The 27,982-nt window shown below is 40.6% G+C and overlaps 1 protein-coding gene across 1 annotated transcript in view; it reads right to left on the bottom strand.

Annotated features, from left to right (window-relative positions):
• The window catches only part of LOC126204023 (uncharacterized), a 135,289-nt gene that overhangs the window by 53,088 nt on the left and 54,219 nt on the right, over positions 1 to 27,982 (bottom strand). Inside the window, exons 10-12 of the mRNA XM_049938450.1 lie at positions 13,052 to 13,175; positions 9,505 to 9,635; positions 1,594 to 1,740 (exon numbers count right to left, since the gene is read on the bottom strand). Of these exons, the coding sequence (XP_049794407.1) occupies positions 1,594 to 1,740; positions 9,505 to 9,635; positions 13,052 to 13,175 (402 nt within the window). The remainder of the gene's footprint in view (positions 1 to 1,593; positions 1,741 to 9,504; positions 9,636 to 13,051; positions 13,176 to 27,982) is intronic.

The following is a 27,982-nucleotide window of genomic DNA, read 5'->3' as shown; positions in this document are numbered from 1 at the left end:
CCATTAGCAGTCTATTTCTGAGAATCTAACAGGCAAAGCACTTTAAAGACTTCAAACCAAAAATCAGATTCCTCTGAAAACAGCCCACCATTCCATTACATCAAACCCATATACTGTCGCCACATTTCACTCATGCTTTTGGTAATTGTAAGTCATTAGTGAAAAGTTACAATTTGAAACTAAATACGTTCTTCCTTTGATACACTCTGAAGGATACTGAAAATTTCAATATCTTTATTTTGAATGGCTGGATCGCAGAAACAGACACACAGTGAAAAGGATGTAATGGATCTACTCAGTAGGAGCACTTATACATTTCAGTCAGAGTAGAATGCTCTACAACCACACGACAGAGATCTAATAAAATAAGATACATAACTCAACATTAAAAACACACTCCTACAATCACATCAATTATAGAAATATACCCAATGTTGTATCACTCTATAATACACAATATTCACCTGTCTTTCACATTTTTTTCATGTATTGTTCAATTCCTCTTTGTCTCAAATTTATTTAAAAAAAACACTGCAAATAAGTCCCAGAAAAAAACTGATACACCCTTTTAGAGGTTTCCAGTTCACTCACAATTTATTTTTGCAACAGTGTGAGTACACGAACTGATTACATTTACGGATCAATAGCACAAGTTGTTCTGCTGAAACACCCTTATTAGTACATGGTGTAGGCTTCACAGGCAGCAATGCAGCCACCAACTCTGGCATCCAGTCGATCATACAGATGGTGAATACTGTCCTGGGATACATTATGCCATGCCTACTCAACCTACTCACATAGTTCTGTAAGAGTTGTTGGTTAAAGTGTTGTCGGTTGACAAGTCACATGAGTCATTTCTCGTCTCCTCACATCCAACATATGCTCAACTGGAGACAAGTCCGGAGACCGTGCTGGCCAGGGAAGTTGCTGCAAGTCTTGCGGAGCAGGCTGAGTTTCACAGGCAGTGTGTGGGCAAGTATTACCCTGTTGGAGCAATATGTCACCTTCATGTTGCAAGAACAGCAAAAAAATGGGTCTAACAACATTCTGAACATACCAAAAACTGGTTAGCACCCCCTACAGAAACACCAAAGGTGAACAAGAGTTTTAGCTTATCACACCTCAGACCATAAAGCCTGGGCTCAGTAAGCTGTAGGAAGCATGAGTGTGTCTGTGGCATGGTTGCCTGCTTGCTTCACACATTTGCATCACAATGAGCCTTCCGGCTGTGAGCGTTCCCTATTATAGGGTAGACACAGATGGTGCTCTGGTAGCTGTTATCTGTTGGCAGATGATGTTGAAGCCATTATCAGTACATCTACTATCCCCAGGTGGCATATGCTTTCATCAAATCAAAATCAACATTGTCTTTCCAGGTGTACTAATTTTTTTCTGGCAATATACCTCACACAACACTCCCTCTTTGGTACTAAAATCTTTGCCCAAAGATACTATAAAAAAAATAATTCTAAATAATAATCGTCCTACATCAGCTAAAGAATATCCTTTGTCTTCATTATGATTATATGAAAATAAAAAGAAAAGAAAAACTGACAGTTAATTACCACATAATACAACTCATGTTGAACATACCTTAGTGGGTTCATAATGACGCAGCACTGCAAGCGCTGGTAAATTATGGTGCATATTGCAGAGATGCTGCTGAATTTCCTCTTCTGTCTCTGCCCCATGTGGACAATGCCGGCATTGATACAATGAAATCGAATGGAATTTATAGTGCTGGGAAACAAATGGAAATTAATAAATGGTTAATTCTGCAATTAATAAATATTTTGCTTTATGATAAGAATCTACATTTTTTTAAGTAAACATTTTTTAACAAAAATAAAAAGCAAGCGCACATACTAAACTGGGTTAGGTAAAAAAAGCCAATGTTTATAATTTAGAGTAGCAGTAGCAGCAGCAGCAGCAGCAGCAGTAGTCATTGTCGTCATCTTGTACAGAGTCCCACCACTGGGAAAGTCTGATAGGAACACAAGCCTCTCCATCTTCTCCAGTCTTACCATTATCTCTCTGTGACCAGTATAGTCTTCTCCTATCTCCCAAATGCTTTCTTCCACACATTTTATACAATAGTCCCTTGGGCTCTTGCTTTCCATCTTCATCTATTCTATCTTACAAGGACACCCCACCCCCCACATCATCCATTTTCCATTTTCCTTACATACCCACACCATTTTAATCTTTTCACCTCAATCTTATGCAGGGTTTCCTCGCATGTTATCTCCCTCACACTCATTTCCCATCTTTTCCATTTGACATTACACCTGCCTGACTTCTCAAAAATTTCATTTCACTTGCTGACACCTTACTTTTTTACCTTTGATTCATGACCCAGATTTCTGCAGCATGCAAAAGGATTGGTAAATAATACATTTAATATTTCAGCATTTTCCTGGGATACTTCTGAATTCCATATCTCTCACATTCCTCATAAATTTATCAGCTTGCCTTGTTTGTTCATTTATCTCTTAGCCATCCCTTCCATTTTCCTGTATTATGCTCTCAAGATACTTTAAGGTTTCTGCTATTTTCAGTTGCTCCCGACTCAGTGTCGTGCTTACTTTATCCTTTTTTCCTTGTTGTGACCACCAGTTCATACTTTTTTCATTAAATTTTAAGCACACTCTTGCACAACTTCTTCTCAAAAATCTAACTGCTTCTGTACTTCCTCATTGTCATTCCTCCACACTATCAACTCATCAGAAATAACATTTCTGCTATACTGTCTCTTGCCACTTGTGTCATTATGTCATCCATCACCATCAACGTTCTGAAAAGCAACAGAGATAGTACACTTCCTTGTGTAAGACTATTTTTCTGTTTCAGCTGTACTGATCGCCCCCAGCCCACTTTCACACAATTTACACCTCCCTGGCATAACTCTATTATCCTCAGTACAGTCTGCTTCCCTACCCCTTCCTTTCTTAGTGCCTCCCAAACATTACTTCTGGATACAGTGTTGCACGCATTCACTAAATCCTTGTGCCAACACCAACAAATGCCATTCTCCCAACAGACATATGGAAGGATTGAATATCATAGTCAAGACATAAAAAAGCACATATTGTTATTGTATAAACATTTGTACTTAGCATAAATGTAAAAAAAAATGGAGGAATCCTGACAATCTTTCACTCTTTCCATGACAGATCAAAACTTTGCCTGTTTGACCCCCAAACTCACCCTTATCTCCCAATGGCAGTACACTCACTAAATGAGCTCCTCTGTACAGGCAAACCTCATGATGGAACTCCAAAACTTGAACAGCTGGTATCTCCCTCCTACTTGTCCCAAGAACCAGCCACAAAGAAACACACTTCTCATCACCAAACATCATCCAAGACTGTAAACACTGAATCATATCCTTCGCCAAGACTTCTATTACACTCCGCACAAAATAACATGGCTGGTAGATGCGCAGTCGGCAGGACACGCTCGGGGAGAGCACTAGTGGTGGGAGTTAAGGGCACGTGCTGTAGGGGAAATGCCGAGTGCTGGATGTGAAGTGCCGTTCTACACTGAAGCCTACGCTCACATTTTTTGTAAATATTAAGTGGAGCCCCTCCGCGCCCACAATTACATGGTGACCATTCAGAAAGATCTGTCACCTCCGCTTTGGTTAGTATCTAAAAGGAATTCTGCTGAAAATGGAACAAAGGCAGCAATTTATTTTCACTTGGCTTGTTAACCACTTCAAGAGAATCATCATGAGTGACAATTTTTTTAGTACCACCTACACATTTCTCTTGTTGGCATGTTAAAATTTGCTTCTTTTGCCGAAACACAGTGGAGACTACACAGTATCACCTCATTAATATGATGTGCACACGACTGTGGAAAAGTAAGGTCTGTAGCTTATGAAAAAGCATATGCTCAGAACAAAAACAAACATGTAATGTCTTCCCTTATGTTGTTCCAAAATCCATAGCATTTCTAGTTTCACCAACTATCAATGGGCCTTAAAAATTACATTCTTTCATCGAAAAAGTTTGCATTTAGTGGAATAACATGGCAGATAATGAAGTTTTGCATAATAACTATATGACAAAATACTCTCCTCTTTTTTGCTATCATTTGCCAAAGTCTCATTTCAGTATCTCAAACTGTTTGTGAAATATGAGGAATGCTGCAGAACTCTCACTCTGGCTTTACAGCTGGTGCGCGTGACTGCACATGAATGTGCTGCATCAGATCAATTTTCTCTAGATTGCTGACAGAGACCTCCACCCAAGTTTAAATAAAAATTCAATATGTTAAGAGTGGAGAGCAGCTACAAAGGCGGGTGAGGGTCACGTTCTGCACATAGAGAGAGGGAAGATAAGTTGCGACGCTACCAATTTCCTTCCGTCTGTTCGTGCACTGAGTCAGCTGATGGCACGCTAGTATGAACATCGTTCCACAGTCAACTTTAAGAACTGCATTCTTAGTAACGAGAATCCTTACGCACGCGCACATACGCAACCTTCCACATAGAATTAATTAATATTGAACTCAATCACAACATTCCCAATCATATAAAATATTGAGATAAATAATTTCTCTACATTAAATTCTATATGGTTGAAGACGAAAGACTATGAAAGTAAAACAGCTGTAAAGAAAAACATAAAAAACCAAGAAAACCACTGCATGTGGTAACAAGGTATATATGCAAAACTTTATGCTGTTTTCAGATTTGTAAAAACTTCAATTTATCTGCAAGTAAGTAGTAACGTATATTCTTCCTATTGTATAACAGAAAGCAAATTAAAGCCCAGTGATGATGCTGAAACCTCAATGAAACGTCTCTGGGTGATGGCACAAAAAGAAACAATTGTGTTTTGCTCAAGGCGGATCCCTTACAAAAGTACAGTTTATTTGTAAAGCAAACACAGACAGAAGAGCTTCAGTCTCAAGGCAATACACACACCATTTTGTCAGTAATAATGATGTAGCTTCATTCTTTCTTTAAATACTGTCAGTGTTTAATGTTCCGTCTTTCGAACGACACGGATTTGTTTCATTAGCCAACAAACTTCTCAAGTTTTAATAATTTGTAACCATAAGGATATCAGAAACAGATTGTTTAATGTGTTACTTAAAGCTAATTTTCTTTCATTGTGCAACCTGCTACGGTATTATAGTATGTGTACTTAATTGAATGAAATATGTTTTATGAAGAAAACTGCATCATTACGAGGTCAAAGATGAAACTTCAGCTACCAATAATTGTTTATGCTGCTGCAGGCAGAGTCACACAAAGTCATAATAGCAGTAATCGCTACTTACATACTTCACAGCAAGAAATCCACTCCATCATCTTCACTGTCCAATGTAGATGAATCAGATTCAGCAAGATTTATGACGAATGGTTCCACAAACCGTATCCCTGCAAATTTCCCTGTTGTAATCTTCATCTTGCAGTTTTTCTGCTTGTCTTACACAAGCTGCCCATGCAGATGTTGAGATGCTGTCTATGGCCTCATGTGCAAGTCTCTCAATATCTGCAATTTTTAATGTATTGTTCTTTTCTGCAATTTATGCTTTTATCTGAGACCATACCAGCTAAAATGGGTTGTAATGGCGATGGTACGGGGGTAATCTAATGATACGGTGTCCATACTGCTTTGCAATTTCATCTGTCTCAAACTCTGTATGCAGGCTTGTGTTGATTGACAAGAAATAGCAAATTCTGCTCTGGTATGCAACGAGTTATAAGGTATTCTGTTAGATGACAGCCATGCAATAATGTCTGCCTTTTTGGAGTTCGTATTTGGAGCTTTGTTCACTTGAATTGAATGGTTCAAATGGCTCTGAGCACTATGCGACTTAACTTCTCAGGTCATCAGTCGCCTAGAACTTAGAACCAATTAAACCTAACTAACCTAAGGACATCACACACATCCATGCCCGAGGCAGGATTCGAACCTGCGACCGGAGCGGTCACTCAGCTCCAGACTATAGCGCCTAGAACTGCACGGCCACTTGAATTGAGTGGATGCTGGCATTGTCCATGGCTATAACTGAAGACACAGGAATGTGTGGCACTAATTGTTGGGTAAACCAGTTTTTGAAGACGCTGTACGTCATTTCAGAGTGGTAATCTTCAGAATTCTTAGCTTCAGACGCCTTAAAAATCAGCTTACCCTGGGGGAAAAGCCAGTATCTGCTGATCCGACATGAAGCACTATAATTCTGTTACCCTTACCAACAGGAACTTTTAATCCACCGTACCCATCGCTCATTTTCCAGCACATAGCCCTTGCACGGTTCTGATTAACGAAAGTTTCATGTAAGTAATAAATTTGAAATGTTCCAGCTTCTCTGATCTACTGCATTGTTCTTAAAAACACAGTCCTTGCAGCCGCAATATCGATTCGTCCCATTAATAATTTCCTACCATCGTTCGTTTTCCGATATCTGAACCCCATTTCTTTCAGTATCCTCAACATGGTCCATTTGCTTCCATTAAAATTTTCAGCTTCTTTCATATGCGAAACTAGTTTCTCTGTTGTTGGTTTCTCACCTTCAGCATACATGCTGAACACTATGCGCCGCAAACGTTTTTCGCAAAATCATCTAGCTCACCCATTTCTTTTTTGTGGTTGTGTTGCTTCCCTGATGATTTGAAAACAGCTGACCCACAAGCTTGGATAGACGTCTTAGCTTTGCTGGATATTCTCTGAACGGTCCTCAAACCGATACCAAAGGCTTCAGCTGTCTGCTCCTGGCATTTGGCAATGGCGCTACCCGCGCCTTGTGCTAGCGTGTATTCAGCGGAAGATTGTCTCTTGAAGTATTGGTACACATGGAACACTTCCTCTTGCCTGTTTGTGTAGCACTTGGCATGACTGCTTACCGTCACTCATAATGAACACTATGAAGGCAGTCAGCACTCAGCACGGAACACAATGATTGAAATAAACAGTCAGAACTTCCGAAAACAGCACGACCCACACAGAATGAAGATAATAATGTCACTGGCGCGCAATTGGCTGAGAGTCATGTGGTACACTTCCGCATATTTTTGCGCATCTGACCCTCACCCACCTTTGTAGCTGCTCTCTGCTCTAGCTAAATTTCATATGCATCAAATATTACAGCAACTACGACCATTAACGAATTGAAGGGTACACCACCACCACCACCACCACCACCACCACCACCACCACCAGCAGCAGCATCATAAAACTGCCATATAAAGCTGTAAATAAAGTAAAAATTAATTTTTTTTACCAAATAGCTTCTCTAAAAATGTTTAAGAAAGATTGCAGGGCATGCGCCTCAATGCTGTCATCGCTGACCGGCCGAAAGGGGGCAAATAATGTTGGCCTCCACTTCCGAACAAAGGGACTCAATCAGCACCTTGGACAAAAAATGGTCACTGCACGTCAGCCACCATATCCTACATTGACTATCAATGTGCCCAGAGGTGAGGAACATGTTATCCACAATCCTTCACATCCCTATAAAGTGATATTCCACTACCTCCATCCAACCTACACAACATCCTGGTCCATCCCTGTGCCACATTCACTTCCAACCCCTTGCCACATGGGACATTTCTCTGTGGAAGATCTGGGTGCAAGACTTGTCTGATTCATCTACCCAGTGCACCTTATTCCAGTCCAGTCAAGATTATCCTATGCCATCATAGGCAGGGTCTATGAAAGCAGCCATGTCTTACACCTGCTCGGTTGCAATTTCTGCAAAACTTTTTATATGGGAATGACCACCATTCAAACAAATGGTCACTGTTAAACTGGGACCAAGAAGAGATTTGACCACTGAGCAGTGGTACATGCTGCTGAGCACAACATGCTTGATTTCAATGGGTGCCATCTGGATCCCGCCCCCACCCCCATCCACACAACAATAGTTTTTCTGAACCACACACAACAATAGTTTTTCTGAACCACACACAACAATAGTTTTTCTGAAGCACATAGAAGCAATCTGTCCTAGCAACACATACTTCATTCCCATAATCCTGGACTATTTTCGCTAGTCCCTGTGCCCCTCGTTCACCTCCACCCTGTCCCAGGACCTACACTCACTTGGTCTGCACCTACATCCCCTTCCCCAGTCTTCTGTCCTCTGTTCTGTCATGGCCTCCCAATCCACTCCTCCATATCATCATCATCATCATCATCATCATCATCATCATCATCATCATCATCATCATCATCTTGCACTGGATGAACTCACTGGTACCTGTGTCCCTGCACCACATTCCTATTCTGTGCACCTACTGCCTCTCACTCTTGCCTTTCTAGTTCATAACCCTGCTGCCTGCCTCTAAGCCACCAACCATCCTACCCCAACCCAACCCTTCTCCTCCCAGTAGTGAGAGGGGAAGGGAAACTAGCAAAGTTTTCAATCTTATTTATTAGCCTGTCAACGACTAATACCACTACTATTTGGTGAGTTGTTACCTTCATTTATAAACTATGTATTTCTCAGAAACTTTCACATCAGCGTACACTTCACTGGGGAGTGAAAGATTGATTCAGGAAACTAACATTACACTATGGCCATGTCACTCTCCACCATATTCTCACTCACAAGGGTGACTAGTGCAGGTAGAAATACAGTAGAGCCTTTGCCAAGTTCAAAATGTAGGGAAGAAGTTGGTGGGTGTATAGTCCACAAGAGGTAACATTTCACTTTCAACCTCAACCTGGCACACACTTTCAGTCCCTCACTGAGCAAGTTATCTTTATCTTCCAAGACAATCGGGTCATCACCCATTATCAGCTGTAAACTGCTTTCAATAGACAAGAGTTAATATTAGAAACTGTACCAAAAATGAGTGTCCCATACTCTTGCTGACTACACTAGCTCAAAGCTGCAACTGCAAATTGCTGTGTTTCTTTATACTTAGTTTATTCCATGCTGTCCTCTTCTTGTCAAGATCTCTCACTCGCCACTACATTTACTGCAATTAAACTGTACGATGAATCCTGCTCATTTTTTCCTTGTAATATAGTCTGACTAATATATTTTCAGATTTATCAGATCAGTCCAATGCTGATATTTTTATTTTTTTCTATAAATCATTTTTTGCTTTAGCCCCTTAAGAGTGTTAATTGTTATCCTGCTTTTCTGCGATACTTATTTACAGTCACCAACACTGTTTGGAACAGTTAACATTGTTTTTCCAAATTTCTGTTGGTCACTTGAGAGTCACACTGGAGACTACTCAAAATAACTCTCTTTTATGCATCAATTTTAGATGTTTTCTGATTTTTCATGTACCATTGTTCATAGTGATGAAAGTGCAACCAACCATTCTGCAAAATACTCTCAGGACTATCACAACTCTAATGACTCAGTAATTTCTTAACCATACAGAGGAAATCTTGGGATACTATTAAAACAGATGACAATTAAGGAAATTAAGCATAAATTAACTCAAAAAACACACAAAGAAAAGCAGGAAGTGGAAGAAACTTCGTCAGCTACTTAAGTGTGGAGAATTCTATATCCTTTCATACTTACAGATACAAGGCGTGCAGCTTTCAGACAGGGTGCTTTGCATATATGGCAAGTCAAGGTGGATACTTGATTGTGCTGCCATTGTAAGTGCAACAGAAAATCTTTTGGATTATAGAACCTTTCGCCACAAGATCCTGAAACAAAGGAGAATGATAATTTTAGTTCTTTTTACACAAACCAAGAGAGGCGATGAAGTGACGAGATGGTGGACTCTCATTTGGGAAGAAGGTGGCAAAAATTCCCATCGGACCATGCAAACTTAGGTTTACCATGGTTTGCCTAAATCACTTCACGCAAATGCCAGAAAGGCTCCTTCATGGAGAACACAGCCTAATTTACTTCCCCACCCTTCCCCAATATGAGCTTGTGCTCCATCTCTAACAAACCTTTTGTCAATGAAGACATGACAGCTGTTAACACACACTAACAGGCAACAAGAGCCTCGATTACAGCTGTGACTTGTGATGACGAACACTACAAACAGCGCTGAGGAGCTGTGCTGGCCCAGAGCCTGCAGCACTGACTAATAGTGGTACAAGGTACCATCCGCTTTGTACCATACAGTGGCTTGTAGGGTACTTATGTAGATGTAGATGTAGAACAGGCCCTGAATACATGAGAGCTGCCCAGAGCAAAGTCTAAGGTGTTCTGGAGCTAACCTCAAGAGCCATGCAATTTACCTCAAACATGGCTGTTACATGTAATTTTAATGTCCCGGAGTGCAATATAGGTGAGCCTGTTTAAGTCAATCACTTAAATCATTTCTTGCTTGGTTCTTTGTCAATTAGATTGTAAATTAACAAAGGCCAATAGAAAGAAGCCCCTTTCAAAACATGCTCTTTATAAGGCAAACGAGAGACAATAGCAATGGACATATGTAAATTTTGTGAAACAGAAAGTCAATGCTGCCTAGGCTCAAGGTCCATGGAGACATAATGAACCATCAAGGTAATGTACCATAATAAATGGAGTTTGAAAATCTGATATTTTAACAAAAAATTACTTTTTTACTTTCACACTATTATCTCCTATGAATTCACATTTTGGGGCAACTCATTGCATTCACCAGAAATATTCTTAGTCCAGAAACGGGAAGTCAGACAGATCAGATGTGTCAGTTAGCAAATTCCATGCAGGCTGTTGGTCAGGTGTGTGTGAAATTTAACTCTGTAATCCCTGCAAATATGCTTGGATAACACTTCTATAAGCATTGTGCAGAAAAGTGTGCAGTATTCAGCAGGTTTTATTTTCAATAGGGTTCCAGAAAAGCTGAAAAAAATTGACAATGTTATGAAAAAGACAGACTGATACCATAAAGTGGAGATGACGTGCCGCAGACAGGTGCAACAATAAGACTGCTAAACATGTGAGCTTTCAATCAAAAGGCCTTCTTGTAAAATAGACAACATATGCATATTCATGCAAGAACAACCTGCACATCATGACCTCTGTCTGGCCACCGAGGCCAGACTGCTTGCAATTCGGCCTCGGTGACTTTTGGCTGAAAGCTCAAGTTCAGTGGTCTTATTGCTGTGCCTGTCTGTGGCACAACATCTCCACTATATGGTGAGTAGCGATCTATCCCTTTTCATAATGCTGTTATCATTCCATCCTGGATTTTCCACTGTTTGGAAAAAAAAAAAAAATTGAGTGTTAAACCAAAGTCTTCAAATACAAGTTGAAAGGTTTCCTTGCAGTACACTCCTATTCTTTACAGGATGTTTTTGCAGTAATTGAAAACTTTTTTCTTCAATGTGTTATTTATTTGTGTACACACACTGAATGTTTTCGTGTTTCGTTAATTCTTTAGTTCTGTTGTGTACATAGTTCCGCAATCAGCGTGTACACAACTTTCCCAATAGAGCGCGCCCCGCTAAGCACAACAGCGCAGGCGCAGCACTCGTCCGTCTCCGTACTACGAGATGGCGCTGTCTTAGAGACTGACCAAATTCTGCTTCCGCCGATCCGCGTATTAATATGTAACGCAGCCAATGAGATTGCTGCTAACATAGAACCTTTTCTCCTCGCGGATCACACTCGTGCAGTGATACCTGAACGCTCGAGGTATTATAACAAGTGTACAGACCTCCGAGTAGTTAGTCTGCATTAGTCTGTAGTCAAGTTTCAGTCTGCACTAATAAGATTATCATATTCCTGTACATAGCCATGAAGAGAAATGTATAGACACACTAGAGATATGTGAGAATACGATTAACATACCAAGACCAAAGGAACGTCAGATTGTCAATTGTAAATAGCATCCAGAATCAAGTTAAGTAAGGTTTATGATTGTTATTATTTTAATAAATGTGTGTGAAAATTAATCAAGTTCTGTTTAAAGTTGGTCACCGTCAATCTGCTACTCTAAGCGTGCAAGTGGCATTTCTATCGTCTGACCTAAAGGCAGAAGATAAACACGCCACGATAAGACCACGGACATACTGCTGACACTCGCCTACTTCGCTAGAGTGACAACTCAAATAATCTGATGGTGTTTGTACCGAAGGTCTTACAGTACGCACACCACAAGTTCTTTTGTCAACAATTTTTCTAATCACAATTCTGTACATTACACATTTCATAACCAAGTAGCTTCATCTTGCATGTCTCATGGAACTTGATAAATAACAAATAAGCCCTAATATGTTAGTTCACTATACAGGGAAAAAATAGATTGCTTCAACATTGTATTGCACTATTCTCATTCTTCAATGTCCACTGTAACACTGTCTTACAGTACACAATCAATTTTCACAATTCAACACAAGATTCAAGTATTGGGGTGTTTGGTAAAAATTACAATTCAAAGTGGAAATACTGAAAATGTCTGCATACAACCACATCACTGAAATTTATCGTGTTTCTTACACTCATTCACCATTTCGAAATATGTCTTGTTTGAAGAATGGAACTACTTCTTGTGATATATGATCTTCACAATACCAAGTCACCAATTTGTTAAAGGACTGAGCAATTCTCCACTTAGGCTGCATTTATTTTTTTCTTGCGAGTCAGCAGTGAATGTAGGCTTTCCTAGCATATACTACTGATGAAAAGCTAAAGTTCTCTGGTTTCCAGCTGGGTGGCAGTATTAAAATTGCAAAAAATGTCACACTCATCACCCTCTGGAAAGCACTAAGATACTGCAGATGTCTTAATATTTATGCCCTTCCACTCGGCTGCATGCAACTGGGCACTGTTCGGCCGCTGGGCTGAGTTTTTCATCAATGTATATTATAGGTTATACATCGCAATAATTCACTAGTTACTCACATGGAGACTTCCCCCCACTATTTCTGGTGATGTTTTAGTGCACTTCAACGTAAGTATATCTTTACCTTACAAGCAAACTTACTACATTATCTCCCTATACAATCTTTACAACCCAACAGAAACTTTCCTTTTGTATAGAAATCTTTGGGTACATAACCTATCGTTACTATTACAACAAATGGCAAAACACTTTACAAAGATAAACATAATAAGTATATCTGAATTTCCCTTTCTGTTTATGTCAATAACTTATTTTACCCATACTGCAATTACCTACCTTGATCACAAATATACGGATGTACAACAGATACAAGAGGCTCGAGTTCACTTTCTGTTGGAGGATTGACTTTTATATCAGTACAGAGCAGAACCTTCACTGGCTTGTTAATGTGGCCTGTGTTCTGAAAGAAAAGATAATATATAAGTTTGTTTGCGTGGCCATTTTCCACAGCAGCTGTTACAATCAATGTATATTAATGCTTTTCTGTTAAATAATTGAAGAGTGTTCTTCACCAGGTGATTTTTTTTAAAAGTGCCCTGGTCTGTGTTATTCTAAAAATATGCATACACAATATATCTACACATTTTGATATTTTGTTTCAAAACTGGTGTACAATTTACTCTGGTGTTTTCTCTTCTTGTTTCCTTATTCTGCAAATAACCCCTTTTTTTCTTTGTTATTACCACAGCTTAAGGTCAAAGGAAAATTGGCTACACATTCACGTGCCAATTTTTCATCTTTTTTTAACCCATTTTTTCGTATGCCGCATCATCAGTGTTTTTCTTACTACACCTCACTGTTATAAAACTTCACAAGACAAGTAGTACTGTACTCTCACTTGTTCAGCACTCAGTGCAGTGTTAATGTTTACTCATTTATTTTCTGCGTAGGTTGTGACTGTTGCCAAGCTGCGATTGCCCTTATCTTCTGTAATCACATCCACATGTTTAAGTTAATGAAAAGTGTTAGATGTTCAAGAAAGATGTGACCGGATTTGGGCAGCAGGGAGAGCGGGAGAGGGGGGTATTATAACATTGGAATTGCATATTACATTAGTTGGTGTATTTCTGATTTCTGATCTGGATGCATTTTTTTTCTATTGCTTTTGGGGAGTTTGTGCAGTACGTACAGGGTGGCACACGAGAGAAGTGTGGTTTTGAACTGCATAGTACTGAGGGCACGGTGGTGGGAGGTGGTCGTGGTGGGGATAGTTCTGATGCACACAAGACGCCATTTCATTTATTCAGTCACTATGGAGCAGTGGGACTTGCAACGTAGAGTATTTGTCTACGACAGTTTCGCGAAAAGTGGTGAGTCTATTGTTGCTATGCAGCAATTGTTTCTTGCGCGGTTTAATGTCGGTCGACATGGAGCTGTTCCGAGCCATAACACAATCCTCAGATGGGTGGAAAACTTCAGATCAACTGGAAACATACTGGATAAGAAGCATCCTGGCCCAAGACGCAGAGTAACGACACCAGAAAATATTGAAAGGGTAAGGCAAGTGGCAGTCAGAAGCCCAGGGCGGTCAGCTATACGTCATGCTAGTGAGTTACGAATCAATCATGAATCGGTTAGACGAATTTTGCATAAAGAATCAAAATTCCATCCCTACAAAATGCTCATTGTCCAACAACTTAAGGAAACTGATTTTGCTGTATGAGAAGACTTCGCTTACAGAATGCAAGTGATTTTGGGATCGAATGAAAATGAAATTTTATTGATGAGCGATGAAGCTCATTTTCATTTAAAGGGGACCGTGAATAAGCAAAACCTACGTTACTGGGCTCCAGAGCATCCACACCTTATCCACCAGCGTCCTCTACACTCAGAAGAAGTAACAGTCTGGTGTGCTCTTGGCTCTGTTGGCATTATTGGACCTTATTTTTTTTGAAGAGAACGGGGCCACAGTTACTTTTAATTCGGTTCGTTACATTCGTATGCTTGAAACATTCTTGAAACCAGAACTACGAGGTGCATTCAAGTTCTAAGGCCTCCGATTTTTTTTCTCCAGACTGGAAAGAGATAGAAACATGCGCATTGTTTTAAAATGAGACCACGTTCATTGTCAATACGTCCCAGAGACGGCAGCACCGTACGGCAGATGGAATTTTACCGCCAGCGGCGAGAATGAGAACTGTTTTAAATACTTAAAATGGCGACGTTTTCCTTACTTGAACACCGTGCAATCATTCGTTTTCTGAATTTGCGTGGTGTGAAACCAATTGAAATTCATCGACAGTTGAAGGAGACATGCGGTGATGGAGTTATGGATGTGTCGAAAGTGCGTTCGTGGGTGCGACAGTTTAATGAAGGCAGAACATCGTGTGACAACAAACCGAAACAACCTCTGGCTCGCACAAGCTGGTCTGACGACATGATCGAGAAAGTGGAGAGAATTGTTTTGGGGGATCACCGAATGACTGTTGAACAGATCGCCTCCAGAGTTGGCATTTCTGTGGGTTCTGTGCACACAATCCTGCATGACGACTGCGAAAAGTGTCATCCAGGTGGCTGCCACGAATGCTGACAGATGACCACATGGCTGCCCGTGTGGCATGTTGCCAAGCAATGTTGACGCGGAACGACAGCATGAATGGGACTTTCTTTTCGTCAGTTGTGACAATGGATGAGACGTGGATGCCATTTTTTCAATCCAGAAACAAAGCGCCAGTCAGCTCAATGGAAGCACACAGATTCACCGCCACCAAAAAATTTCGGGTAACCGCCAGTGCTGAAAAAATGATGGTGTCCATATTCTGGGACAGCGAGGGCGTAATCCTTACCCATTGCGTTCCAAAGGGCACCACGGTAACAGGTGCATCCTACGAAAATGTTTTGAAGAACAAATTCCTTCCTGCACTGCAACAAAAACGTCCGAGAAGGGCTGTGCGTGTGCTGTTTCACCGAGACAACGCACCCGCACATCGAGCTAAAGTTACGCAACAGTTTCTTCGTGATAACAACTTTGAAGTGATTCCTCATGCTCCCTACTCACCTGACCTGGCTCCTAGGGACTTTTGGCTTTTTCCAACAATGAAAGACACTCTCCGTGGTTGCACATTCACCAGCCATGCTGCTATTGCCTCAGCGATTTTTCAGTGGTCAAAACAGACTCCTAAAGAAGCCTTCACTGCTGCCATGGAATCATGGCGTCAGCGTTGTGAAAAATGTGTACGTCTGCAGGGCGATTACGTCGAGAAGTAACGCCAGTTTCATCGATTTCGGGTGAGTAGGTAATTAGAAAAAAAATCGGAGGCCTTAGAACTTGAATGCACCTCGTAAGACGACAACGAATCCCTTTAAAACGCGTTTGGTTCCAGAAGGATGGGGCAACATCACACACCGCAAACACTTCAATGACAGTTCTTAGACGCATGTTTCCTGGCTGGATTATCTCACGTTTTGGCAATGTTCCATGGCCTCCCAGGTCTCCCGACTTGCCAGCATGTGACTTTTTTCTGTGGGGGTACCTTAAGAACTGTGTCTATAGCCACAAACCACGAAATTTGGACGAGTTGAAGAATGCAATCATTCAAGAATTTGCTGCCATCCCTGCAGAGATTTTAGTCCGTGTGATGGAGGACTCTGAGAAGAGACTTGAGTCCTGCATTCAAAATGATAGACATCACCTTCATGACATTATTTTTCACAAATAACTTTGTTAACTAAAATGGCAAATAATGACCTTTGATTTTGTGTAAATATACTTGCATTAATTTTAAAATTGGCTGAGTATTATTTCATTAAAAACTGTCCATCTCCCTTGTGTCACCCTGTATATAAATGCTGCTTGTTCATGTTAGTTTGTGTGTACTCATATCTGCTCCTCAGCGATACAGATGGCCATACCGTAGGTGCAACCACAACGAAGGGGTATCTGCTGAGAGGCCAGACAAACGTGTGGTTCCTGAAGAGGGGCAGCAGCCTTTTCAGTAGTTGCAGGGGACAACAGTCTGGATCATTGACTGACCTGGCCTTGCAACATTAACCAAAACGGCCTTGCTGTGCTGGTACTGCGAACGGCTGAAAGCAAGGGGAAACTACGGTCGTAATTTTTCCCGAGGGCATGCAGCTTTACTGTATGGATAAATAATGATGGCGTCCTCTTGGGTAAAATATTCCGGAGGTAAAATAGTCCCTCATTCAGATCTCTGGGTGGGGACTACTCAAGAGGACGTCATTATCAGGAAAAAGAAAACTGGCGTTCTACGGATCGGAGCGTGGAATGTCAGATCCCTTAACCGGGCAGGTAGATTAGAAAATTTAAAAAGAGAAATGGATAGGTTGAAGTTAGATATAGTGGGAATTAGTGAAGTTCGGTGGCAGGAGGAACAAGAGTTTCGGTCAGGTAAATACAGGGTTATAAACACAAAATCAAATAGGGGTAATGCAGGAGTAGGTTTAATAATGAATAAAAAAATAGGAGTGCAGGTAAGCTACTACAAACAGCATAGTGAACGCATTATTGTGGTCAAGATAGATACGAAGCCCACACCTACTACAGTAGTACAAGTTTATATGCCAACTAACTCTGCAGCTGAAGAAATTGAAGAATGTATGATGAAATAAAAGAAATTATTCAGGTAGTGAAGGGAGACGAAAATTTAATAGTCATGGGTGACTGTAATTCGGTAGTACGAAAAGGGAGAGAAGGAAACATAGTAGCTGAATATGGATTGGGGCTAAGAAATGAAAGAGGAAGCCGCCTGGTAGAGTTTTGCACAGAGCATAACTTAATCATAGCTAACACTTGGATCAAGAATCATGAAAGAAGGTTGTATACATGGAAGAATCCTGGAGATACTAGAAGGTATCAGATAGATTATATAATGGTAAGACAGAGATTTAGGAACCAGTTTTTAAATTGTAAGACATTTCCAGGGGCAGATGTGGACTCTGACCACAATCTATTGGTTATGAACTGTAGATAGAAACTGAAGTAACTGCAAAAAGGTGGGAATTTAAGGAGATGGGACCTGGATAAACTGAAAGAACCAGAGGTTGTAGAGAGTTTCAGGGAGAGCATAAGGGAACAATTGACAGGAATGGGGGAAAGAAATACAGCAGAAGAAGAATGGGTAGCTCTGAGGGATGAAATAGTGAAGGCAGCAGAGGATCAAGTAGGTAAAAAGATGAGGGCTAGTAGAAGTCCTTGGGTAACAGAAGAAATATTGAACTTAATTGATGAAAGGAGAAAATATAGAAATGCAGTAAATGAAGCAGGCAAAAAGGAATACAGACATCTCAAAAATGAGATCGACAGGAAGTGCAAAATGGCTAAGCAGGGATGGCTAGAGGACAAATGTAAGGATGTAGAGGCTTATCTCACTACGGGTAAGATAGATACTGCCTACAGGAAAATTAAAGAGACCTTTGGAGAAAAGAGGACCACTTGTATGAATATCAAGAGCTCAGATGGAAACCCAGTTCTAAGCAAAGAAGGGAAAGCAGAAAGGTGGAGGGAGTATATAGAGGGTCTATACAAGGGCAATGTTCTTGAGGACAATATTATGGAAATGAAAGAGGATGTAGATGAAGATGAAATGGGAGATACGATACTACGTGAAGAGTTTGACAGAGCACTGAAAGACCTGAGTCTAAACAAGGCCCCGGGAGTAGACAATATTCCATTAGAACTACTGATGGCCTTGGGAGAGCCTGTCCTGACAAAACTCTACCATCTGGTGAGCAAGATGTATGAAACAGGCGAAATACCCTCAGATTTCAAGAAGAATATAGTAATTCCAATCCCAAAGAAAGCAGGTGTTGACAGATATGAAAATTACCGAACTATCAGTTTAATAAGTCACAGCTGCAAAATACTAACGCAAATTATATACAGACGAATGGAAAAACTGGTAGAAGCCGACCTCGGGGAAGATCAGTTTGGATTCCGTAGAAATACTAGAACACGTGAGGCAATACTGACGTTACAACTTATCTTAGAAGAAAGATTAAGGAAAGGTAAACCTACATTTCTAGCATTTGTAGACTTAGAGAAAGCTTTTGACAATGTTGACTGGAATACTCTCTTTCAAATTCTGAAGGTGGCAGGGGTAAAATACAGGGAGCGAAAGGCTATTTACAATTTGAACAGAAACCAGATGGCAGTTATAAGAGTCAAGGGACGTGAAAGGGAAGCAGTGGTTGGGAAGGGAGTGAGACAGGGTTGTAGCCTCTCCCCAATGTTATTCAATCAGTATATTGAGCAAGCAGTAAAGGAAACAAAAGAAAAATTCGGAGTAGGTATTAAAATCCATGGAGAAGAAATAAAAACTTTGAGGTTTGCCGATGACATTGTAATTCTGTCAGAGACAGCAAAGGACTTGGAAGAGCAGTTGAACGGAATGGATAATGTCTTGAAAGGAGGATATAAGATGAACATCAACAAAAGCAAAATGAGGATAATGGAATGTAGTCGAATTAAGTCGGGTGATGATGAGGGAATTAGATTAGGAAATGAGACACTTAAAGTAGTGAAGGAGTTTTGCTATTTGGGGAGCAAAATAACTGATGATGGTCAAAGTAGAGAAGATATAAAATGTACACTGGCAATCGCAACGAAAGCGTTTCTGAAGAAGAGAAATTTGTTAACATCGAGTATAGATTTAAGTGTCAGGAAGTCGTTTCTGAAAGTATTTGTATGGAGTGTAGCTACGTATGGAAGTGAAACATGGACGATAAATAGTTTGGACAAGAAGAGAATAAAGCTTTTGAAATGTGGTGCTACAGAAGAATGCTGAAGATTAGATGGGTAGATCACATAACTAATGATGAAGTATTGAAAAGAATTGGGGAGAAGAGGAGTATGTGGCACAACTTGACAAAAAGAAGGGACCGGTTAGTAGGACATTTTCTGAGGTATCAAGGGATCACAAATTTAGCATAGGAGCGCAGCGTGGAGGGTAAAAATTGTATAGGGAGACCAAGAGATGAATAGAATACACTAAGCAGATTCAGAAGGATGTAGGTTGCAGTAAGTACTGGGAGATGAAGTAGCTTGCACAGGATAGGGTAGCATCGAGAGTTGCATCAAACCAGTCTCAGGACTGAAGACCACAACAACAACAACATATCTGCTGTTGTGGGTTTTCAATAATTGTTTAATATGTGCTGGTTGTTCTGAATCTTTATGGTAGTGCCCAAGAAACACATTGATCTAGCTAGCTTTTTTCCTATTGTAAAATTTATTTCATCTTCAACACATTTACGCCCGCATGTAATTGATCTAATGTACTCCTTGGTTCATCTACAAGGCACAGGGTTTCATCCAAATATCTAACCCAGAACAGGACATCATGCGTATTTGGTACAAATGTTTTGAGTATGACAAATTCTACATGGTTCACATATACACTTGCTGTAGTTCCAGATACTGAGGAGCCAGGAACCAAGTGGTAATTTTTCACTCTGTAAATAGATTTCATTACTGAACTGGAAATAGTCCTGTTCTGTTATTATATCCAACAGCTTGACAATTTCTTCGATGCTTTCCATTTGGATGCTTACTGTGTCTTTTGAGACTTTCTTCTATGATGTTTATTGTTTCTGTTATTGGTATATCAGAATACATGTTCTGAATATAATAGAGGGAAACTTTCCACGTGGGAAAAATATATCTAAAAACAAAATGTCTGCTTGTGTCAGTGTATGTGCGGATGGATGTGTGTGTGTGTGTGTGTGTGTGTGTGTGTGTGTGTGTGTGTGTGTGTGTGCGTGCGTGCGTGCGTGCGTGCGTGCGCGCGAGCGCGCGAGCGCGCGAGCGCGCGCGCGCGCGCGAGCGAGCGAGCGAGAGTGTATACCCGTCCTTTTTCCCACTAAGGTAAGTCTTTCTGCTCCCGGGATTGGAATGACTCCTTACCCTCTCCCTTAAAACTCACATCCTTTTGTGTTTCCCTCTCCTTCCCTCTTTCCTGACGAAGCAACCGTTGGTTGCAAAAGCTAGAATTTCGTGTGTATGTTTGTGTTTCTATCGACCTGCCAGCATTTTCGTTCGGTAAGTCACATCATCTTTGTTTTTAGAATACATGTTCTTTGCATCAAACCAGGAGAGGGTAGCTATGACTAGAATCTTTATGTCTAAAGCACTGCATCAATTGTGTAATGTGTCTTACAGTTTTATCCTCATGTGTTGCAACAAAGCCTGACTAAGGACTGCTATACATTTTAGCTCTCAGCCAGAAAGCCTTCTTCTGAAGTAGAAAAAGTGCATGCATTTACACAAGCACAGCTCACACACACATTACCACTATATATGGTCACTGTGGGCAGTCACAGTAGTCATGTGTGTGGGAGTTGTGCTTGTGTGAATGTGTAGGTGTGTGGGTGTTTTTACAATATAGGAAAAGATTGCTACTTACCATAAAGATCACATTTTAAGTTGCAGACAACCACAATTAAAAGACACATACACATAAGCTTTCAGCCACAAACTTCATCAGAAAAAGAGAAACACACACACCATTCATTCATACAAGCAAGCTCAACTCATGCACAGATGACTGCCAACTCCGGCAGATCAAGCCAGAGTTGGAGTTGGTGGTCATGTGTGTGTCATGTGTACTCGCTTGTGGGAATCAATGGTGTGTGTTTCTCTTTTTCTGACGAAGGCTGTGGCCGAAAGCGTAAGTGTAAGTGTCTTTGAATTGTGCCTGTCGGCAGCTAACCGTCTCGTCTTAATAGCTTTTCCTACATTAATGATATTCCTACCTGGAGTTTCCATTGTTTGATTGTGTCTGTTTTCTGTTTCAAAAGAAGGGCTTTAGGACAAAAGCCAAAATGTATAGCAGTCTTTTTGCTGTGCCTGTCTGCAACTCAGTGTCTTCTCTGTATGGTGAGTAGTAACAACATTGTTGTTATTCTTTCCTGGACTTTCCACAGTTTTAGTTCTATCCTCCCGTAATCTGGATTTTTGCGATAATATTTTCAAAATATGCCCTTGCAACTGAATATGTGGCATCATTCCTATAGTTCACAACAGGTCTGACTAGAAACTCTTATGTAACATGAGTTGGTATCAGAGGGAAAGTGCATTGGGATTTGCTTGAAAAGAGAAAATTGCATTAACTGACTGGTTACTCTCACAACCTACACAGAAAACAAATGAACAACCATAAACACTAAGCTGAGTGGTGAACACAAGTAACTACAGTACAACTTATCTTGTGAAGTTTTCCAAAAGTAAAGTAAATTGGAAAAAATGCCAAAGCAATATAAGAAAAACTGGGTTAAAAAAGTGAAAAACTTCTAAAAGTGGATGTGCAACCAATTTTCTTTCATCCTTAACCTCTATTAACAACAAGGGAGGAAGCAGTGGTTTGCAAAATAGGTAAACAAGAGAGAAAAAAACCACCTTGGGTAAATTGGATGCCAATTTTATAAGGAAATACTGTTTTTAATTTATAAATACCACCATTTATAAACACATTACATATCCATATTTCCAGACTGACCACAGAAGACACTTTATAAGTAAAAGTGAAAAGCATTTGCTGAAAATTACTCTTTAATTATTTACGATAAGCTTAAGACTGAAAAACCAATAATAATTCAAAGGAAAGCTTTTCAAAGTATCACACTATTCCTCTTCCATAACTTACACTATGTTATCCAAAGTATCCGGACACCTGGCTGGAAATGAGTTACAAGATCATGCCACCCTCCATCGGTAATGCTGGAATTCAATATGGTGCTGGCCCACCTTTAGCCTTGATGACAGTTTCCACTCTCGCAGGTATATGTTCAATCAGGTGCTGGAAGGTTTCTTGGGGAATGGCAGCCCATTCTTCACCGAGTGCTGCACTGAGGAGAGGTATCGATGTCTGTCGGTGAGGCCTGGCGTGAAGTCGGCATTTCAAAACATCCCAAAAGGTGTTCTACTGGATTCAGGTCAGGACTGTGCAAGCCATTCCATTACAGGGATGTTAGTGTCATTTAACCATTCCACCACAGGCTGTGCATTATGAACAGATGCTAGATTGTGTTGAAAGATGCAATTGCCATTCCCAAACTGCTCTTCAACAGTAGAAAGCAAGAAGGTGCTTAAAACATTAATGTAGGCCTGTGCTGTGATATTGCCACACAAAAACAACCAGGGGTGCAAGCCCCTTCCATGAAAAACATGACCACACCATAACACCACTACCTCCAAAATTTACTGATGGCACTATACACCCTGCCAGATAAGGTTCACTGGGCATTAGCCATACCCACACCCTGCCAGCAGATCGCCACATTGTGTACCGTGATTTGTCACTCCACAAGACTTTTTCCACTGTTCAATCATTCAATGTTTACGCTCCTTACACCACGTGAGGCATCGTTTGGCATTTAACAGCATGATGTGTGGCTTATGACCAGCCGCTTGACAATGAAATCCAAGTTTTCGCACCTCCGGCCTAAATGTCATGGTACTTGCGATGGACCTTGATGCAGTTTGGAATTCCTGTGTGATGTTCTGGATAGATGTCTGCCTATTACACATTATGACCCACTTCAACTGTCAGCAGTCTCTGTCAGTCAACAGATGAGGACGGCCTCGATGTTTTTGTGCTTATATGTGTCACTTCACGTTTCTACTTCACTGTCACATCGGAAACAGTGGACCTAGGGATGTTTAGGAATGTGGAAATCTCGTGTACAGGTGTATGACACAAGTGACACCCAATCACCTGACCACATTCGAAGTCCATGTGTTCCGCGGAGTGCCCCATTCTGCTTTCTCATGATGTCTAATGATTACCGAGGTCACTGATACAAAGTACCTGGCAGTAGGTGGCAGCACAGTGCCCATAATGTGGAAAACATGTTTTTGGGGTGTCCGGATACTGTTAATTACATAGTGTATTTGTATGTTAAAATAAAAGCAGTTGATTACTGTTATGTTAACAGTAAAAATAATAGTAGACAAAATTAAGGAACTATTTTGACAAAGGAAAAGTGCTCAAAAATAGGCAATAGGGTTCACATTCGAGCAGGGATGCTGTACTAATGCTACACATAAACTAAGTATGTAATTTATGAAAAATAATGTAACAAAAAAGTAGATATGATGATGAGGATGATGGTGGTGGTGGTGGTGGTGGTGGTGGTGGTGGTGGAATGCCAGGAACGGAAAAAAGTATCAGTTACATCTTCAGAGAGAAGATGTTAAACAATGTAAGAACCTATGTAAAGATAATTTCTTTGAACTGCAGTCCATTGGTGGTGCAAAAAAATTAAGCTTCTAACTTATGCATTCAAAAAAATATGGTCATTTATATAGCATTTTTGCTATTCACTAACTCACTCATCCAAGATCTATTGGGTGTTTCCCATTGAACTAGAATCACGAAATTTTGCAAGAAGCAAGGTTTCACAGTACAAGTAAAGGAAAAAATTCTAAAAAAATTTTTTAAATTTGTAATTACATCACATGCAAAAAAATTGTCATTAGCTATCCGACTGTCCCCTTACTTAGATCCTTTTTTCTCAGTAACAGGCAGACTATATACATATACAGGGTGGAGCAGAGGAAACGCATGTTTTTTGAACCGCTAGAATGCAGCGATGAGAGGGGGTATTGACCATGAATGAATGTTGGCAGACTGCCCATACAATGCAGTTTCAGTCGCTATGGAGAGTTTGAGAGTAGAGCATCATGTGTTTGTTGTCTAGCAGTACTTTAGCAACAATGATTCCGTAGTCACAGTGCAACATCTCTTACATCAAAATTTTAGAGTTGGACATTGAGGTGCAGTGCCTGATCGAAATAATGTACTCCGATGGGCTGAAGCATTTAGAAGTACTGGATCTGTGATGAAAAAGAAACCACCTGATCTTCCCCGATCAGTTCTTACTCCGGAAAATGCAGACAAGAGTGAGAACGGCAGTTGTTGCTAGTCCGATACAACTGGCTAGATGACAGGTTGTAGCGCTGGGTATGTCACGTCGTTCGCCTCACCGCATCTTACATGATGATCTTAAGTTTCACCAGTACAAGATAATGATCATCCAGCAGCTTAGTGAAGGGGATTTTGTGCAGCGCAGAGAGTGTTGTGGCGTAATGGATGAAATTTTTAAGGAAGATGCAGATGCTACAGACTTCACGAGTGATGAAGCACATTTTCATGTAGACGGTTATGTCAATGTTCAAAATTGTTGGTATTGAGTGCTGGAGAACCCACATGAATTACACCAAAGACCTCTCCACAGTTTAAAAGTAACAGTGTGGTGTTGCATTTCAAAGATGGGGGATTGTTGGTCCCTATTTTTTTGAAGAGGAAGGAACTGCAGCTACTGTGACATCAGCACGCTATGTTAAAATGTTAAACAACTTTCTTCGTCCAGAACTTGAAAGGCATCAAGTGAACATGAGAGAAATATGGTTTCAGCAGGATGGTACCACAGCTCACATGGCCAGAGCATCCATGGAAGTGGTTTGACAAATGTTCCCAGGACACGTTATTTTGAAATATGGTGATGTTTACTGGCCCCCTCGCTCACCTTATTTGTCGATCTGTGACTTCTTTTTGTGGGGATATTTAAAATCAAAAGGCTACATGAACAAGCATTGCACAATAGATGACCTGAAGAATTCCATTCGTCAGGAAATTGAAGCCATGCCGTATGAAATGTTGGAGAGAGCCATGCGTAACTTTCGGGAGAGGATCCATATTTGTATCCAGCAAGAAGGACGTCATCTCCAAGACATTATTTTTCGAACCTAATTAAAGTATGTAGGTTTCAAATTGCATTAAAAAAACCTATCACTAAATACTTGTTTTTATTATTTTTATCAAACCGTGTCCCAGTCACTCAATAGTTTCCTCTACTCCACCCTGTATAATTAAGTTTGTACAGAAACCTCAGAATGCAAGACCTACTCACACTTGGCCAAGTTTTTCCTTAATTAGGCTGTTATTTATTACATTACCATGATTACCATTTCAGTATCTACAGCCAACATTAAAGTATCAGTAAGTACACGTAAAATAAAAATACATGTAAAATCCAAATTACCCCAGTTGCTGTGCAGAAACTACTAAAATTGGCAGCTAACAGGGCTCTTGAGAAGCTATGATGGGCCTAGGCTAGCCAACAGTGAATCAACAATCAGCTAAATGGAATTAGCCTCACAAAGGATGAATATATAAGACAACGACCCGTCAAGGCAAATGGATTACATTTTTGGAACTTTTAACATTTTAACACTGACAGCGGATATGATGGAAAAGAGAAAACTAGATATCTGAAGAAAGCTGTAGGGAACTGAGGAAGGTTACATATTGTACTGGCATGGAAATGAAGAGGGAAAACAAAAGGGACTGGGACTAGTTGTGAGATATGGTCTAAAACCAGAGGTATAGAGGAAAAGTGACAAGATAATGAAGATCAGAATAATGACGAAGTATGGAGGTGGTTCAGGTGCACCCCCCCCCCCCCCCCAAGTGGGCAGTGGGCAGTGAATATTAATCATGGGAGACTGCAATTCACAAGTAGGGAATGAAAGACAAGGGTATGAAAATGTACTGAGAGCAGAAGGATGGGGAAGTATAACTGAAGAAGGAAAGAGATTGCTTGAATTCTGCAAGAAAAATTATTTAATGATAGGTAGCTCCTGGTTACAGAAGAGAGAGAGCGCCACAAAGTAATGTGGAACAGCAGGAATCTGGCACAGAAATCTTTGGTGGATTACATGCTGTACTATTGAGAAACAAAGAGGACTGTAACGGCTATAAGGGTACTACCATATGAGGCATTGAATCGTGACCATCAGGTACTGGTGATGAGCACGAGAATCATGAAGAAATGAAAGAACACAAACAACAAGTAAAGGAGAATTATAGTATGGAAACTGAAAGAAAAGGAAGTCAAGTAATAATACTAGAAGATTGTAAGGGAAAGGTTACCAAAGGGTGAACCAGAAACGGGAGAAGAGGAATGGGGACGATATAAAGTGTTATGGTACAAGCTGCAGTAGCTGTATGCGGTAGAGCAAGTGACACAGAATGGTGGAAGGAGACACCATGGTGGAATGAAAGAGTCACGGAGGTAGTCGGAAGAAAGAACAAGGGCTTCAGACTGTAGTTCCGAAAAAAGGAACGAGTTAGCAAGTGAAGAGTATAAGAAAAAGAAGGAAGAGGCATAAGACAGTGACTTGGGGGGGGGGGGGGGGAGAAGAAGAAAGTGGATGGAAGAATGGACAAAGATGATGGAGGAAGATGACAGAGGAAGTGGGAAATTACTATATAGAATGGTCAAAAGTTAGAGGAGAGGTTTGACAGAGGCTGCGACAATGATGAATAGAAATGGGAAAGAGGTTAATAACAAAGAGAGACTGAAGTTAGTGTGGAAGGAGTACTGTGAGCACTTGCTAAATCTGAACAGACTTGGAGATGAAGATAATAGACTGAAGGAGCAATACGTAAACTGTATGAGGAAAATGACCTGACATGGAAAGAAATGAAAAAGGCATAGGACAGATGAGAGGAGGACTGGTATGGATGAAGGCAACAGGAGAGGTTGGGAAACAGTGGCAATGATGATGTGGAATGAGAAGACTCCAGAAGATTGGAGGAGGACACTAATTGTTCCTATATTTAAGAAGGGAGTAGGAAGGAATGTAGAAACTACAGGGGAGTCACACTGATACCACACTGTGCCAAGGTATATGGAAAGATCCTGGAAAGCTGGATCCAAACAAGTGTGAAGAACAAATTGAGAGATGAACAGCATGGCTTCAAACCTGAAACGTCCACTGTTGACCTCATATTTGCATTGAGGCAGCTCCATGAGCATCACTATGAATTTGATGAAGACCTGTTGACAGCCTTTCTCAATATAGAAAAGGCACTTGATAGCATCAGTAGAAGAAAGGTCTGGGAAGCACTAGAAAAGAAAGGAGTGGAAAAGGAGACAACAAGCAGAGTGAAGGAGAGATACTGTGGAAGTCTGAGTTGAGTGAAAGAGGGAAATGAAAGGACGTACTGATTCCAGTGAACAACTGGAGCAAAACAGGGCAGTGCACAGTCACTTCCCCTCTTAACTGTGGAATTGAGTTAAGACTAATGTGTCAGAAAATAAACTTGAGAAGACAAAATGAAAGAAGAGGTGTTAGCTGATAACTTGATGATCTGGGGAAACAAGGAGGATGACATTCAGGAAAGGCTGGATCCTTGGGAAGAAACTGTGAGACAGTATGGAATGAAACTGAATGCAATTAAA

Source organism: Schistocerca nitens, chromosome 9 (genome assembly GCF_023898315.1).
Source record: "Schistocerca nitens isolate TAMUIC-IGC-003100 chromosome 9, iqSchNite1.1, whole genome shotgun sequence".
NCBI lineage: Eukaryota > Metazoa > Arthropoda > Insecta > Orthoptera > Acrididae > Schistocerca > Schistocerca nitens.
The sequence above is the reverse complement of the archived record's forward strand: the minus strand, read 5'-3'. Positions and strand labels throughout refer to the sequence as shown.